This window comes from Aquarana catesbeiana, linkage group LG08 (genome assembly GCF_042186555.1).
Source record: "Aquarana catesbeiana isolate 2022-GZ linkage group LG08, ASM4218655v1, whole genome shotgun sequence".
In the NCBI taxonomy this organism is placed as follows: domain Eukaryota; kingdom Metazoa; phylum Chordata; class Amphibia; order Anura; family Ranidae; genus Aquarana; species Aquarana catesbeiana.
The window spans coordinates 301076889-301092080 of record NC_133331.1 but is presented as its reverse complement, the minus strand read 5'-3'; the positions used below and the strand labels follow the sequence as shown (position 1 = coordinate 301092080).

Here is a 15192-nt window from a genome sequence, read left to right as displayed (position 1 = left end):
TGGGACCAGCCAGGGGCCACGGTTATGTGAAGAATTAAAGATTATGACGGCCTTAAAACTCAGAGATGAGCCACATGTAGGACCAAAATACAGAGTTCCTTCATAAGCTGCTTCCTTCAATGTTCTACACACTTATACTAATATACAGTATGTGTTGCATTCGGAGGGACAGGCTGAGCCTCTGCCCACTCCACCAGTCCGTACCTTTGTTACCTCACTCCCACTAACAGAATGGGGTCCCACCAAGCACACATCGCTGACCTCATGCGTGCTCACACTTCACACTTCCCTTCCCGTACCTAGTGATTAGGCAATAGATCTCCATAACGCTAGTCCATTCCCAGTGAGCAGCGGAGGTGGACAGCTAGAAGGGAAGTCAGAGCACACCAAACCCCTTGCTAGCAGAGGACCTGTCACCTAAACAGGTACCACGACATTGACTGGTTGCTGTTCTTCCTTTATGATTACTCATGGCAACTCCCCCTTCCTACTTGTCTTGCTAAATGAGCCTCTGTCGTAGGGATTTTACACATACCCCATATTGCTGTTATGGACCCAGGTTCTTTAGGAATACACCAAGACCCCACATGCACCTCTTGAATATATTCACACCAGGCTCTGAGCAGTTGGGTCAACTTTTACTGTACATTTGGTGCAACGTGTATGACATGCAATAATGTCTTTCTGCCAACTAAACCTAACTGTGGCTGCCCCAGGTTACCTGTACAGGTGGAGCCTGTTTAGGAAAAGTCCATACTTGGAAATGTTTGAACTGAGATGTCCATGTTCTTGGGGTGTCCTGTTGAAACGGTGGAGCACAGGTCCCAGCAATTCTCTGCTTGTAACCCTAGTTGTGCATGTCCCCCATAGGATCCAGACCTCTTCCCTTTACTCTCAAAAATGTGGTGGTTTTCTGGGTGTTTCTACTGTACTGGTGCTCCAGGGCTTCCAAACACAATATAGTAAAAAAAAAAATACATGCCTAATTTATGCCCCTTGAAGCTTAAGGTGCTCCTTGGATTTTGGACCCCACTATGCAACTAGACTGCCAATAAAGTGTCACATATGCTGTATGCCCATACTCAAGGGGAATAGCAGAATGTAATTCTAAGTATGCCCATTATGTGTGGAAAAATATCTTATCGACAAAAAAAATTATCTTCTTTCTTCATTTTCCACTTGTTTCAAAAAGGCGATCTTCAAAAAATTCACCATACCTCTAATTAAATATGTTGGAAGGTCTACTTTGCAAAATGGGATCATTCATTGGGTGTTTCTCCTATCCTGGCACTTCAGGGCCTCAAGAAATGTAATAGCTATTCAGGAAATAGATGTGTAATTTATGCCAAAAAAGTGTCACATATGTGTATGCCCATACTCAGGAGGAATAGCAGAATGTAATTCTATGTATGCCCATGGTGTGTGGAAAAATATCTTATTGACAGTTGTATGTAAAAAAAAAAAAGAAAAATTTGCTTCTTTCTTCATTTTCCACTTTCAAAAAGGCGATCTTCAAAAAACTCACCATACTTCTAATTAAATATGTTGGAAGGTCTACTTTGCAAAATGGGATCATTTATTGGGTGTTTCTCCTATCCTGGCACTTCAGGGCCTCAAGAAATGTAATAGCTATTCAGGAAATAGATGCGCAATTTATGCCCCTAGAGAGCCTGAAGGTGCTCCTTGGATTTTGGGTACCTATATGCATATAGGCAGCAATAAAAGTCCAAGACATGTGGTATCCCCGTACTGGGGAGGAGTAGAAGATTGTGTTTTGGGGTGTAATTGTAAGTATACCCATCCTGTGTGTGTGATAAATAACCGGTTAAAATGACAACTTTGTGAAATAAAATCACATTTTATTTACTTTCATTTTCCAACAAATTGTGGCAAAACATTTACAATTTCAAAAAACTCCCCATGCCTCTTACTAATTACCTTGGGCTGTCTACTTTCCAAAAAAGAGGCCATTTTGGGGGGTGTTTGTACTGTCCTGGCATTTTAGGGCCCCAAGAATGGATATAAGCAATTTTAAAAAATGTATACCATAATTGTAGACTCTACAACTCTCACACGTATTAAACAATATACATGCATATGATTTTTATTTTACCAAACTAATGTAACAGAATACATTTTGGCCTAAGTTTATGCAGAAATATTATTTTTTTCCAACCTTTTTTTTAACAGAAACAAAGGAAAATTTTTTTTATTTTTCAAAATTTTCGGTCCCTTTTCCTTTATCAACTTGCCAACCATGTAACTTACATATACGGCAGCAAGGTGGCAATGCTGCGCCAGATCACGTACCTAGTACGTGATCCAACATTTCTGGAAAGGGGGGCGCGCATGCGTGCCACCGGCGGCCTGCTCCCGCTGTGATTATACACAGCGGGAACTGATCTGTGGGTAATACAGACTCGAAGTCCGCCGGCACCCGCCGATCATCCAGCACACAGGCAGAACGGTGGTCTACCTATGTAAACAAGGCAGATTGCCGTTCTGACAGGAGGGAGGGCATGAATGCTGTGTCCCTGCAAAGCCTTTCCCTAGTAAAACCACCTCCCATACTGTACCCTAAAATACTGGTTAGGCACACATTTTTAACCCTTCCATCACCCTAGATGTTTAACCCCTTCCCAGCAAGTGTCATTCGTACAGTGACAGTGCATATTTTTAGCACCGATCACTGTATTAGTGTCCAACTGTCCATCCCAATATCGCAGTCCCACTACAAGTCGCTGATTGCCACCATTACTAGTAAAAAAATAAAGGAACTCAGGAACAAGGATAGTGGGAACCCCTCATAATGAGCACAGCAGGTGTACAGACCTGGGAACTCAGCACAGGGATGGTGGGTTGTTAGCTCATGTGAATCTTCTGGTATGCCACAAGTGAAGATTTCTGAGTGAAACATTTCCCGCACTCTGAACATGAATAGGGACACTCACCTTTGTGAATTCTCTCATGTCTAAGAAGTTTTCCTTTCTCATTGAAGCATTTCCCTTACTCTGAACATGAATAGGGATGCCCGTCTGAACTAAATTGAGAGATCTCACCTGAATATGAATAGGAATGCTCACTCATGTGAATTCTTAAAGCAGGCTTCTTTTCTGACCAAAACATTTCCCGAACTCTGAGCACAAATAGGGACGCTCACCCGTGTGAATTTTTTGGTGTAAAACAAGGTGGTTTTTTTTGATTAAAAGATTTCCCGCACTGTGAACATGAATAGGAACGCTCTCCCGTGTGAATCTTCTGGTGTATAAGAAGTGAAGATTTATGATTGAACATCTCCCACACTCTCAACTTGAATACGCGCGCTTACCAGTGTGAGTTTTCTGATGTGTACGAAGGTTTCCTTTCTGAATGAAACATTTCCCACACTCTGAACATGAATACGGACGCTCACTTGTGTGAGTTTTCTGGTGTTGAAGAAGGTTTCCTTTCTGAGTGAAACTTTTTCCACACTCTGAACATAAATATGGACGCTCACCTGTATGAATTCTCTGATGTGCAAGAAGGCCTCCTTTCAGAAGGAAACGTTTCTCGCACTCTGAACATGAATACGGAAGATCCCCCGTGTGAATTCTCTGATGTTTACGAAGGTCACTGTTCAGAATAAAGCATTTCCCGCACTCTGAACATGAATAGGGATGCACAGCTATGTGAAGTCTCTGGTGTCTAAGAAAATTTCCTTTATGACTGAATTGTTTCCCGCACTCTGAACATGCATAGGGACGTTCACCTGTGTGAATTCTCTGATGTTCAAGAAGGAATCCTTTCTGAATGAAACGTTTCCCACACTCTGAACATGAATAGGGAAGCTCACCGGTGTGAATCCTCTGATGTGTAAGAAAGGTTCCTTTCTTAGTGAAAGATTTCCCGCACTCTAAACATGAATAGGGACGCTCACGCATGTGAATTTTCTGATGTGTAAGAAGGGTTCTTTTCTTAGTAAAAGATTTCCCGCACTCTAAACATGAATAGGGACGCTCACGAATGTGAGTTTTCTGATGTGCAAGAAGGTTTCCTTTCTGAGTGAAACATTTCCCGCACTCTGAACAAGAATATGGACGCTCACTTGTGTGAATCCTCTGATGTGAAAGAAGGTCTCTGTTATCAACGTAAGATTTCCCACACTCTGAACATGAATACGGACGCTCACTTGTGTGAGTTTTCTGGTGTTGAAGAAGGTTTCCTTTCTGAGTGAAACATCTCCCACACTCCGAACATGAATAGGGACGCTCACCTGTATGAATTCTCTGATGTGCAAGAAGGCCTGCTTTGTGAATGAAACGTTTCCCACACTCTGAACATGAATAGAGAAGCTCCCCCGTGTGAATTCTCTGATGTAAATGAAGGTCTCTGCTCAGTATAAAGCGTTTCCCGCACTCTAAACATGAATAGGGGCGCACACCTGTGTGAATGCTCTGGTGTCTAAGAAAAATTCTTTTCCGACTGAATTTTTTCCCACACTCTGAACATGAATAGGGACGTTCACCCTTGTGACTTCTCTGATGTTTAAAGAAGGCTTTTTTCTGACTAAAACTTTTTCCGCACTCTGAACATGAATAGGGACACTCACCTGTGTGAAGGCTCTTGTGTCTAAGCAAACTTCCTTTATGATTAAAATGTTTCCCGCACTCTGAACATAAATAGGGTTGTTCACCTGTGTGACTTCTCTGATGTTCAAGAAGGTCTCTTTGCGAAAGGAAACATTTCCCGCACTCTGAACATGGATATGGACGCTTGATTATGCTCATGTGATCTTGCTTGTGTCTAAAAAGTGCTCTGTATTCAGTGAAACATTTCCCACATATTGGACATGTCAATGACCACCCTTCTGTCTGAACTACTTCATAGCTTAAAGAAGAAGATTCATTGGAACTCAATGGAACAATTAAAGTATATGTATTGTAAAATCCTATAGTCTTGGTGTGTGATCCATTAGAAGATTCCTCAGGATTAGAGGGATCCATTGATCTCCCCAATTGGGAAGGTCTTGGATGTATATTTGGAGTAATGGGATTTCCTCCTGGAGAATATTGTACAATGTTATTATCTTCTGCTTTATATTCTGGAGATACAATGAGATGTTCCTCAGAGGTATTCCGGACATTGTGTCCACCTGTCAAAAAGAAATCTCACAATAAATGTTACTTTTTACACTTTGAATTCAGAAGTCATATATGTTGGTCTAGCACTAAATGTGTTCTAAGAGTTCTGGCATGGAATTGCTGGCAATTAGAAGAGAAAAATATGAATACAAATCAGATAAAAGGATACCATACATAAATAAGGTGGACCTTTCATATGGTGTACAGTATCTCCTCCTCATTTGTTGGGAACATGACATTATATTGAGGAATGGAGATGGACCTTTCATATGGTGTACAGTATCTCCTCCTCATTTGTTGGGAACATGACGTTATATTGAGGAATGGAGATGGACCTTTCATATGGTGTACAGTATCTCCTCCTCATTTGTTGGGAACATGACATTATATTGAGGAATGGAGATGGACCTTTCATATGGTGTACAGTATCTCTTCCTCATTTGTTGGGAACATGACGTTATATTGAGGAATGGAGATGGACCTTTCATATGGTGTACAGTATCTCTTCCTCATTTGTTGGGAACATGATGTTATATTGAGGAATGGGGATGGACCTTTCATATGGTGTACAGTATCTCCTCCTCATTTGTTGGGAACATGACATTATATTGAGGAATGGAGATGGACCTTTCATATGGTGTACAGTATCTCTTCCTCATTTGTTGGGAACATGACGTTATATTGAGGAATGGAGATGGACCTTTCATATGGTGTACAGTATCTCTTCCTCATTTGTTGGGAACATGATGTTATATTGAGGAATGGGGATGGACCTTTCATATGGTGTACAGTATCTCCTCCTCATTTGTTGGGAACATTGGGTAAAGTGATAAATATGATCACTTTCTTCTGATGAGGACTGGACATGATTCTATCATATGGTGTACAACATAAACAATACATTGAACAGTGGGGTAGATACGTTGATGACGTTCTTACTGTTAGCAGTTAAGAAGTCTCAGTCTTTCCTGTACAGAAGTATATGATGTTCTTTATTTTGTACACGAGCAGCACACATTGCACATTATTTAGGAGAAAAAAAGTTTCACCTCTATATACAGAAAAGGTGTTTTGTTTTAAGAGATGTACAGATGGGGAATAGCCTGGTTCTCGATGACAGGATGTGTTTCTTATTACAAAAATTTTAATGAATGACTTTTGGGATCAGGAAAATTTCCATTTAACCTGAAAGAAAACTGGGCTGAGCTTTATATGGGTATTCTGCTTTCCTCTGGATCAACTGTCACTGATTGTTTTCTCTTATTTTTCTCTTGGGGTGAATTTTATGGACATATATATTTTCTGAAGTGATGTGACAATGTAAATACATAGTTTATACGAGGGATGAGGTTAGCATTCACGGCAATAAAGGATTTACTGCAAACTCTGGCGAACTGATTATCTTATTTGCCTTTGAAATGAACCCTCAGCCACTTTGAAATTTTTCTTTTGAGTGCCTTTGATAGACATATACACTCACCGGCCACTTTATTAGGTACACCTTTACATTTGCTTGGTAACACAAATTGCTAATCAGTCAATCACATGGCAGTAATTCAATGCATTTCAGCATCTAGACGTGTTGAGTATTGTTGCTGACCATGTTCATCCTTTATGACTACAGTGTACCCATCTTCTGATGGCTCCTTCCAGCAGGATAATGCACCATGTCACAAAGCTCAAATCATCTCACCACTGGACAATGGGGTCACTGTACTCCGGTGGCCTCCACACTCACCAGATCTCAATCCAATAGAGAACCTTTGGGATGTGATGGAGATTCGCATCATAGATGAGCAGCTGACAAATCTGCAGCAACTGCGTGATGCTATCATGTCACTATGGAATGTTTCTAACACCTTGTTAAATCTATGCCATGAAGAAGGAAGGCAGTTCGGAAGCCAAAGGGGGGTCCAACCTGGTACTAGCAAGGTGTACCTAATAAAGTGGCCGGTGAGTGTATCTTTCCTTAACTATGTAACAATGTATCTAAATACTCAAAAGTAAAATTAACATTAAACTGTTTCTATTTAGTGTTTTTGTTACTTACTTGTGTCCATATGTAGAGAAGATTCCTGCAGTTTAATTTTCATAATCATCTCCCCCTCCTCCATAGACTGCTGATCTCCACTCACCAACCTCTCTTCTTCTTCTTCTTCCTTTTTAATCTCAACTTTGATGTCTTTCGGTTCTTCGCCCTAAACCCAAAAGATCACAGAATGCATTTGTAAAAATGGAATAAGAGATTATATACTATTGAACAATCTCAAAGATTAGAATTATTTTGGAGTTCTATGTCTGAGTTCCATCTACCTGAATATGCCGTGAATAGTTGTGATCTTCCTTTATGGAATTCCAAAAGTACAGAGAACTTCCCTTCTCCACAGACTGCTGATCTCCACTCACCAACGTCTCTTCTTCCTCTTTATTTTCAACCTTGATTTCTTTCACTTCTTCACCCTAAACCCCAAAAATGACAGAATACATTTATAAAAATGGAACAATACATTGATCATAAAATAATGTCCTCTCATAGCTTAAAAATTCTATAGGAGCTCTAGTTGCTCCATTCCACCTACCTGATAAGGTTGTGCATAGTTGTGGTCTTCCTGTGTGGAATCCTGGGAATACAGAGGACGGGGACATCTCTCTGGTGGGTTCCCATTACTGGATCCATCTGTAGGAAACACACACACTGACTGAATACATTGTTTCTATGTGTTTATCAGATGATGGGGGATCTAGTTGGACCCTCCGTACTGCTCTCTCCTTTACAATAAAGTCTCCTCTTACCCAGTGATGTGAGGGGCAGCTGATTCTCCATCATAACGTCCTTGGAGAGATCCTTGTGTCCTTCTAAATACTCCCACTTCTCCATGGAGAAATAGACAGTGACATCCTGACACCTTATAGGAACCTGACACACACAATGATACAGTCACCATCCAGACACATCCCTTGTCTGTTACTGGATAATGTCCCAGAATTCCCGGCACCGCTCACCTCTCCTGTCAGCAGATCAATGATCTTAGTGGTGACTTCTAGAACCTTCTTGGCACTAGTTACCTCTGTTGTCAGGCAGTGAGGTGGAGGCACTGTGATGGGTGATGTCCTGTGAAGACGGCTGCTGGGTGTTAATGGTTCGCCAGATATTTTCTTCTACTTTATAATCCTGTGTATAGAGAGAAAGTAACAATTATCACTACAGACCTCCCAGAATCCTCCTCACTTTTGCTTGACCTATACAGGACTCTCCTCTCTGTAGACAGATAATAAATGGAGAATTATCTAGACTGTACTGGGGTGGAAAATGTCTGCACAGAGTTCCCCCATAGTTCATAAATTCCCTTTAAATAACAACTCATCTATGTTGCCAAGCTCCTACAGACAAATAAAGAAAAGTTTGGTCTGGTACTTCTTGCTGCTCGATTTGTGATAGGCAACACTGGCGACAGACTGAAGCTCCATCAATAAACGAAATGCGGATCATGTGATTGCTTGGGATGAGAATAAATGAGGATAAATCTGAATACTATGATCTCATGTGGACATCTTGGGGATACTTCATGTCTGATATGGTCTGAGCACACAGTTTTCTCCCAACCTTTTGTACTTGTCATGATATGATATGTACTGTATATTGTTACTTTGTATTCTAACATTTGAAAATCAAAAAATAAGAATAAAACATAAATAACAACTCGTACCAAAATCGTTTATTTTAGGTTTGAAATGACTGGAGAAGAGTTAGAACATCGTTCAAAGTATTCTTCTGTGTCCTAGTTGGTATTTACTTTCACTTTCTGTCCAGCATGTATCTGGTCTACAAAACTCCAATGACTCTGGATGGACAGTTGGATTAATAGTTCTATATTTAGGATGTATCTGGACTATAAACCAGAGGCTCTGGATGGACAGTTGGATAAATGGCTCTATATTTAGGATGTATCTGGTCTATAAACCAGAGGCTCTGGATGGACAGTTGGATAAATGGTTCTATATTTAGGGTGTATCTGATCTATTAATCAGAGGCTCTGGATGGACAGTTGGATAAATGGTTCTATATTTATGATGTAACCGGTTTATAAACCATAATCTCTGGATGGACAGTTGGATAAATGGTTCTATATTTAGGATGTATTTGGTCTATAAACCAGAGGCTCTGGATGGACAGTTACATAAATGGCTCTATATTTAGGATGTAAATATTACAATATTCTATATATATGTGTGTTGCAGCATCTTCTGGACATAGAAGACATTACAGTGACTATGGAGGAAGAGGACGGACATGACTGGGGGGTTACTGGGTGTAAATATAAAGTAATATCTTATTACCTCCTCTGCTGCCACTTACAGGAACGCCTCCCTCCACTTTTTGCAAGTTTTCCTTGCCCGGGGAACTTCCTGTCTGCGAATGACATCACTTCCTGTCAATGCCTTCTATCACTTCCTATCTCTGCGTTCCACTGACAGTAAGTGATATCACCACTTTGTGGAGAAAATACAAACTGCAGGCTATTTTTTTTAAATACTTTGACAGATGCTTCCTTATACTTCACATGCCATTGAAAAGTCAGGCAATAATAATAAAAAAAAAAAAGATAATAAAAAAATTGATTGTGTATTAAAATTCAGGATACATAAAAGCATGAATTCAAAATGGAGATACAACATTGTTTTGCAAAAATGATATCCTTAAATTATGCCAAATACACAGTCCTTGGAAACAGAATTTGTTAGCATGTAAGATTTTTCAGAGAAACTTTTGGCTTTTTGGGGTTTATTTTCCTGGGAATCGATCCAAACACTTCCTGGTACAGATGAGCGTGGTTACGCCATGTGCATAAGCTCTGTGGAGTTCCAAACATTTGGGCACCACTGGATGGCATCATAAGCCGATTTACTCCGGAAATTGGGAGATATCCTCAGATCCCCTGGATGTCTATACAGATCCTCCATTGATGAAAATTAATACACATGCCTTTTTGACTCTTTAACTGGGTCCAATGGTTCTGGTAAGAGCCCTCCTCATTTGAGGTGATGGTGCACCTGTGTGTTGCAAGCATTGGCTCACACGAGATTTTTATCAGCACAGCGGTGGATTTTTTGACACATTCAGGACTGATATATATGTATAAATATATATATACAGTATCTCAAAAAAAGTGAGTACACCCCTCACATTTTTGTAAATATTTTATTATATCTTTTCAGGTGACAACACTGAAGAAATGACACTTTGCTACAATGTAAAGTAGTGAGTGTACAGCTTGTATAACAGTGGAAATTTGCTGTCCCCTCAAAATAACTCAACACACAGCCAGGCTTCAGCCCCGAAAGATTTTACCCCCTTTTCCTGACCAGAGCACTTTTTAACAATTTGGCACTGCGTCGCTTTAACTGACAATTGCACGGTCGTTCGATGTTGTACCCAAACGAAATTTGCGTCCTTTTTTTCCCACAAATAGAGCTTTCTTTTGGTGGTATTTGATCACCTCTGCGGGTATTATTTTTTGCGCTATAAACAAAAAAAAGAGCGACAATTGTGAAAGCAAAAACAATATTTTTTACTTTTTGCTATAATAAATATCCCCAATAATTAAAAAACAAAAACAAATTTCTTCATCAGTTTAGGCCAATATATATTCTTCTACATATTATTGGTAAAAAAATTGCAATAAGCGTATATTGATTGGTTTGCGTAAAAGTTATAGCATCTACAAACTATGGCATATTTATGGCATTTTTATTATTTTTTTTTTTACTAGTAATGGTGGTGATCTGCGATTTTTAGCGGTACTGCGACATTGCGACGGACGGATTGGACACTTTTGACACTTTTTTGGGACCATTAACAATTATACAGTGATCAGTGCTATAAAAATGCACAGATTACTGTGTAAATGTCACTGGCAGGGAAGGGATTAACAATAGGGCGTCATCAAGGGGTTAACTGTGTGTTCCCTCAGTGTGTTCTAATTGTGTGGGGATGGGAGTGACTAGGAGAGGAGACATATCGTTTTTCCTACTTAGTAGGAAACCACTCACAAATTCCCGTGCTGGAGCTTGTGCACATGATCATGCGTGGCTGGCGGCAATAATGCCCACCAGACACGTACATCAGGTCCCCCGCCATGCAGCGGGCGTGCGCGCGCGCCCTCTGGTGGCCGGAAAAGAGGAAGGACGTACCCATACAGGGTTTTGCCCGGGAGAACCATAGTATATCTGCGTGAGCCGGTCGGGAACCGGTTAATGTCTAAACCACTGGCAACAAAAGTGAGTACACCCCTAAGTTAAAATGTCCAAAGTGGGCCCTAAGTGTCAATATTTTGTGTGGCCACCATTATTTTCCAGCACTGCCTTAACCCTCTTGGGCATGGAGTTCACCAGAGCTTCATAGGTTGCCACTGTAGTCCTCTTCCACTCCTCCATGACAACATCACGGAGCTGGTGGATGTTAGAGACCTTGCGCTCCTCCACCTTCCGTGGAGGAGGATGCCCCACAGATGCTCAATAGGGTTTAGGCCTGGAGACATGTTTGCTCAGTCCATCACCTTTACCCTCAGCTTCTTTAGCAAGGCAGTGGTCATCTTGGAGGTGTGTTTGGGGTAGTTATCGTGTTGGAATACTGCCCTGCAGCCCAGTCTCCGAGGGGAGGGGATCATACTCTGCTTCAGTATGTCACAGTACATGTTGTTATTCATGGTTCCCTCAATGAACTGTAGCTCCCCAGTGCCGGCAGCACTCATGCAGCCCCAGACCATGACACTCCCACCACCATGCTTGACTGTCATACGTCTATTTGTCCTGTCTTGTTAAACCACTGTATGGTCTTGGCCACCATGCTGCAGCTCAGTTTCAGGGTCTTGGCAATATTCTCATAGCCTAGGCTATCTTTTTGTGAAGCAACAATTCCCTTTTTCTGATCCTCAGAGAGTTCTTTGCCATGAGGTGCCATGTTGAACTTCCAGTGACCAGTATGAGAGAGTGAGAGCGATAACACCAAATTTATCACACCTGAGACCTTGTAACACTAACGAGTCACATGATACCTGGGAGTGAAAATAGCTAATTGGGTCCAATTTGGACATTTTCACTTAGGGGTGTACTCACTTTTGTTGCCAGCGGTTTAGACATTAATTACTGTGTGTTGAGTTATTTTGAGGGGACAGAAAATTTACACTGTTATACAAACTGTACACTCACTACTTTACATTGGAGCAAAGTGTCATTTCTTCATGTTGTCACATGAAAAGATAGAATAAAATATTTACAAAAATGTGAGGGGTGTACTCACTTTTGTGAGATACTGTATATTACTATATTATTTTTTTTATTTTTTTTTTATATATCTATTTTTATTGTCAATGTTGCACATCTACGAATCCTTAAGTTAAAAGATAATCAATTTGTATCTACAATAAGAATATGCTAAGAAGTTCCTTAGCTCAGGTTAGAGCAGGTTTCACAAGTTTCAAAGGCAATGAGGACCCAGGCTTACTCTACAAGCAGTTGCAGGAAATCGGATGATAGCGTCATTAGGTGAAGTTTCTTCCAACTGGTACAGTCCTTCCTTGGTGTGAAGTTCATTTGGTGTCCGACTTTCAGTCTCTGTTGTAGGCTTTTTTTTTTATTTTCACATTTTTTATTTAAGAGAAAAAGGCAGCTTCCATATAGACATACATATACCAAACAGGAAGTATACAAATATCAATGCCAGGGAAATCAAAAAGAGGACTAATGTTGGCCATAACATTGCAAGGGGACATAAGCATCACCCAGAACATAAACTGGAGTTAACAGGGTGAACATGGGAAATCATCCCCTAAAACAGTAACCTGGCATGGCAAATTGCAATTCCAAACAATAATTCAGAAACAGGGTAACCCCTGTAAGAGTCGTATACATAAAAGAAAATTGGCCTGTTTTTGCAGGCAAGAAGAAAATCAGAGAGTGAAGAAACAGAAGAGAAAAAGGGAAAAGAAAAAAAGGCGGGGGGGGGGGGGTTTGGGGGCTGAAGGGGGGGGCAGAGATGGGAGGGGGTAGCAGTTTGTGAGTCAGTCAGTCTGCTATGAGATGTAAGGACACCATCACTCATAATAAGAATAGGTAGCCAATCCCACATGGGCGTGTCCTTTTTCTATTACACTGATGCAAACATACAGTACTCCAATTCAGCCTCTAGATGGCACTGTTGTATGATACATGCCATAGGTCATACATGTCAAAAGGTCAAGCTATTGTTGACCGATGCTGCATTCGTCCCCCCCCAGCCAGCTCTAACACAGAGAACCGAACAAACACCACCGATCGCTTGGTTCTCACAGCTCCGTGAGCAGAGAGCTGGTGACTGTCAGTCACCACTCTCTGCTCTGCTCCCTCCTCGATCACTGGAGCACTGAGCTGTGGAGGAGGCGGGGGTGCCCGGATCAGGCTCTCAGCGGCTTGCTGAAAGCCTGAGCCGGGCGCTGGTCCAGGCATGCGGGTGGATCCCGACTCCACTGTCGCAATCTTGCCCAAGCAGGAACTGGCTCTATGACGTCAGCAGACAGACACTGTTAGCTTAAAATGACTCACAGGAGTTATGCACTCCTGTGGCTCATTTTAAGCTAACAGTGTCTGTCTGTCCATGCTTGGGCAAGATTGCGACAGTGGAGTCGGGATCCACCCACATGCCTGGATCCATAGGAGGAGTACAGCTAAATGAGCTTTGGCTTTACTTCTCCTTTAACTACCAACTGACTTTAGCCCAAAATACAATTGTATTTAAAGCGGAGTTCCGCCTTATTTTTTTTTAGAAGTCGGTGCTACAAATACTGCAGCTGCTGACTTTTAAAATATGGACACTTACCTGTCCAGGGTGCCCGCGATGTCGGCACCCGAAGCTGATCTGTCCCGCGGCTCTCGGGTGCTGCCGTCGGCATTTTCGGTAAGGGAATCAGGAAGTGAAGCCTTGCGGCTTCACTTCCTGGTTCCCTACTGCGCATGTGCGACTCGCGTTGCGCATTCCCACTGGTCCCTGCTGTCTCCTGGGACCCATGTGTCTCCCAGAAGACAGCGGGGGGGGTGGGAAGTGGCATAGATACCCACGGGTGGCAGGGGTATCTATGCCCGGATGTGGGAGCAAAATACCTGTATTAGACAGGTATTTGCTCCCCCCTGAAATGTGCCTAATGTGACACCGGAGGGGGGGGATTCCGAAAAGTGGAAGTTCCATTTTTGGGTGGAACTCCGCTTTAAGTTCTCAATGTTTTAGAAGACAGCTAGAGTAAACGTTCCCAAGGCATTTGTTTGAGACGTCCACTCAAACATTCAAAAGTAACCTGATTTTTTGCTTTTCTGCTTCTAATACAAACAACCAGAGTCTTCCATTTAAGTCTGAGGAAATCAGAAAACACATATACTGTATGTCTGTATGTATGTATATATATATATATATACAGTGGGGACGGAAAGTATTCAGACCCCCTTAAATTTTTCACTCTTTGTTATATTGCAGCCATTTGCTAAAATCATTTAAGTTCATTTTTTTCCTCATAATTGTACACACAGCACCCCATATTGACAGAAAAACACAGAATTGTTGACATTTTTGCAGATTTATTAAAAAGGAAAAACTGAAATATCACATGGTGCTAAGTATTCAGACCCTTTGCTCAGTATTTAGTAGAAGCATCCTTTTGATCTAATACAGCCATAAGTCTTTTTGGGAAAGATGCAACTTTTTTTTTTTCACACCTGGATTTGGGGATCCTCTGCCATTTCTTCTTGCAGATCCTCTCCAGTTCTGTCAGGTTGGATGGTAAACGTTGGTGGACGGCCATTTTTAGGTCTCTCCAGAGATGCTCAATTTTGTTTAAGTCAGGGCTCTGGCTGGGCCATTCAAGAACAGTCACAGAGTTGTTGTGAAGCCACTCCTTTGTTATTTTAGCTGTGTGCTTAGGGTCATTGTCTTGTTGGAAGGTAAACCTTCGGCCCAGTCTGAGGTCCTGAGCACTCTGGAGAAGGTTTTCGTCCAGGATATCCCTGTACTTGGCCGCATTCATCTTTCCCTCGATTGCAACCAGTC

The 15192-nt window shown here is 41.5% G+C and overlaps 1 protein-coding gene across 1 annotated transcript; it reads right to left on the bottom strand.

The window, feature by feature from the left end:
- Positions 1 to 1874: 1874 nt before the first annotated feature.
- Positions 1875 to 9545, bottom strand: LOC141104773 (uncharacterized). The gene is made up of 7 exons (XM_073594505.1): positions 9459 to 9545; positions 8124 to 8292; positions 7914 to 8037; positions 7700 to 7797; positions 7434 to 7580; positions 7171 to 7318; positions 1875 to 5131 (listed from the first exon to the last, which is right to left on the bottom strand). The coding sequence occupies exons 3-7, from the start codon at positions 7996 to 7998 to the stop codon at positions 3306 to 3308; spliced, it is 2304 nt and encodes a 767-aa protein (XP_073450606.1). The 5' UTR covers positions 7999 to 8037; positions 8124 to 8292; positions 9459 to 9545; the 3' UTR covers positions 1875 to 3305.
- Positions 9546 to 15192: the final 5647 nt, after the last annotated feature.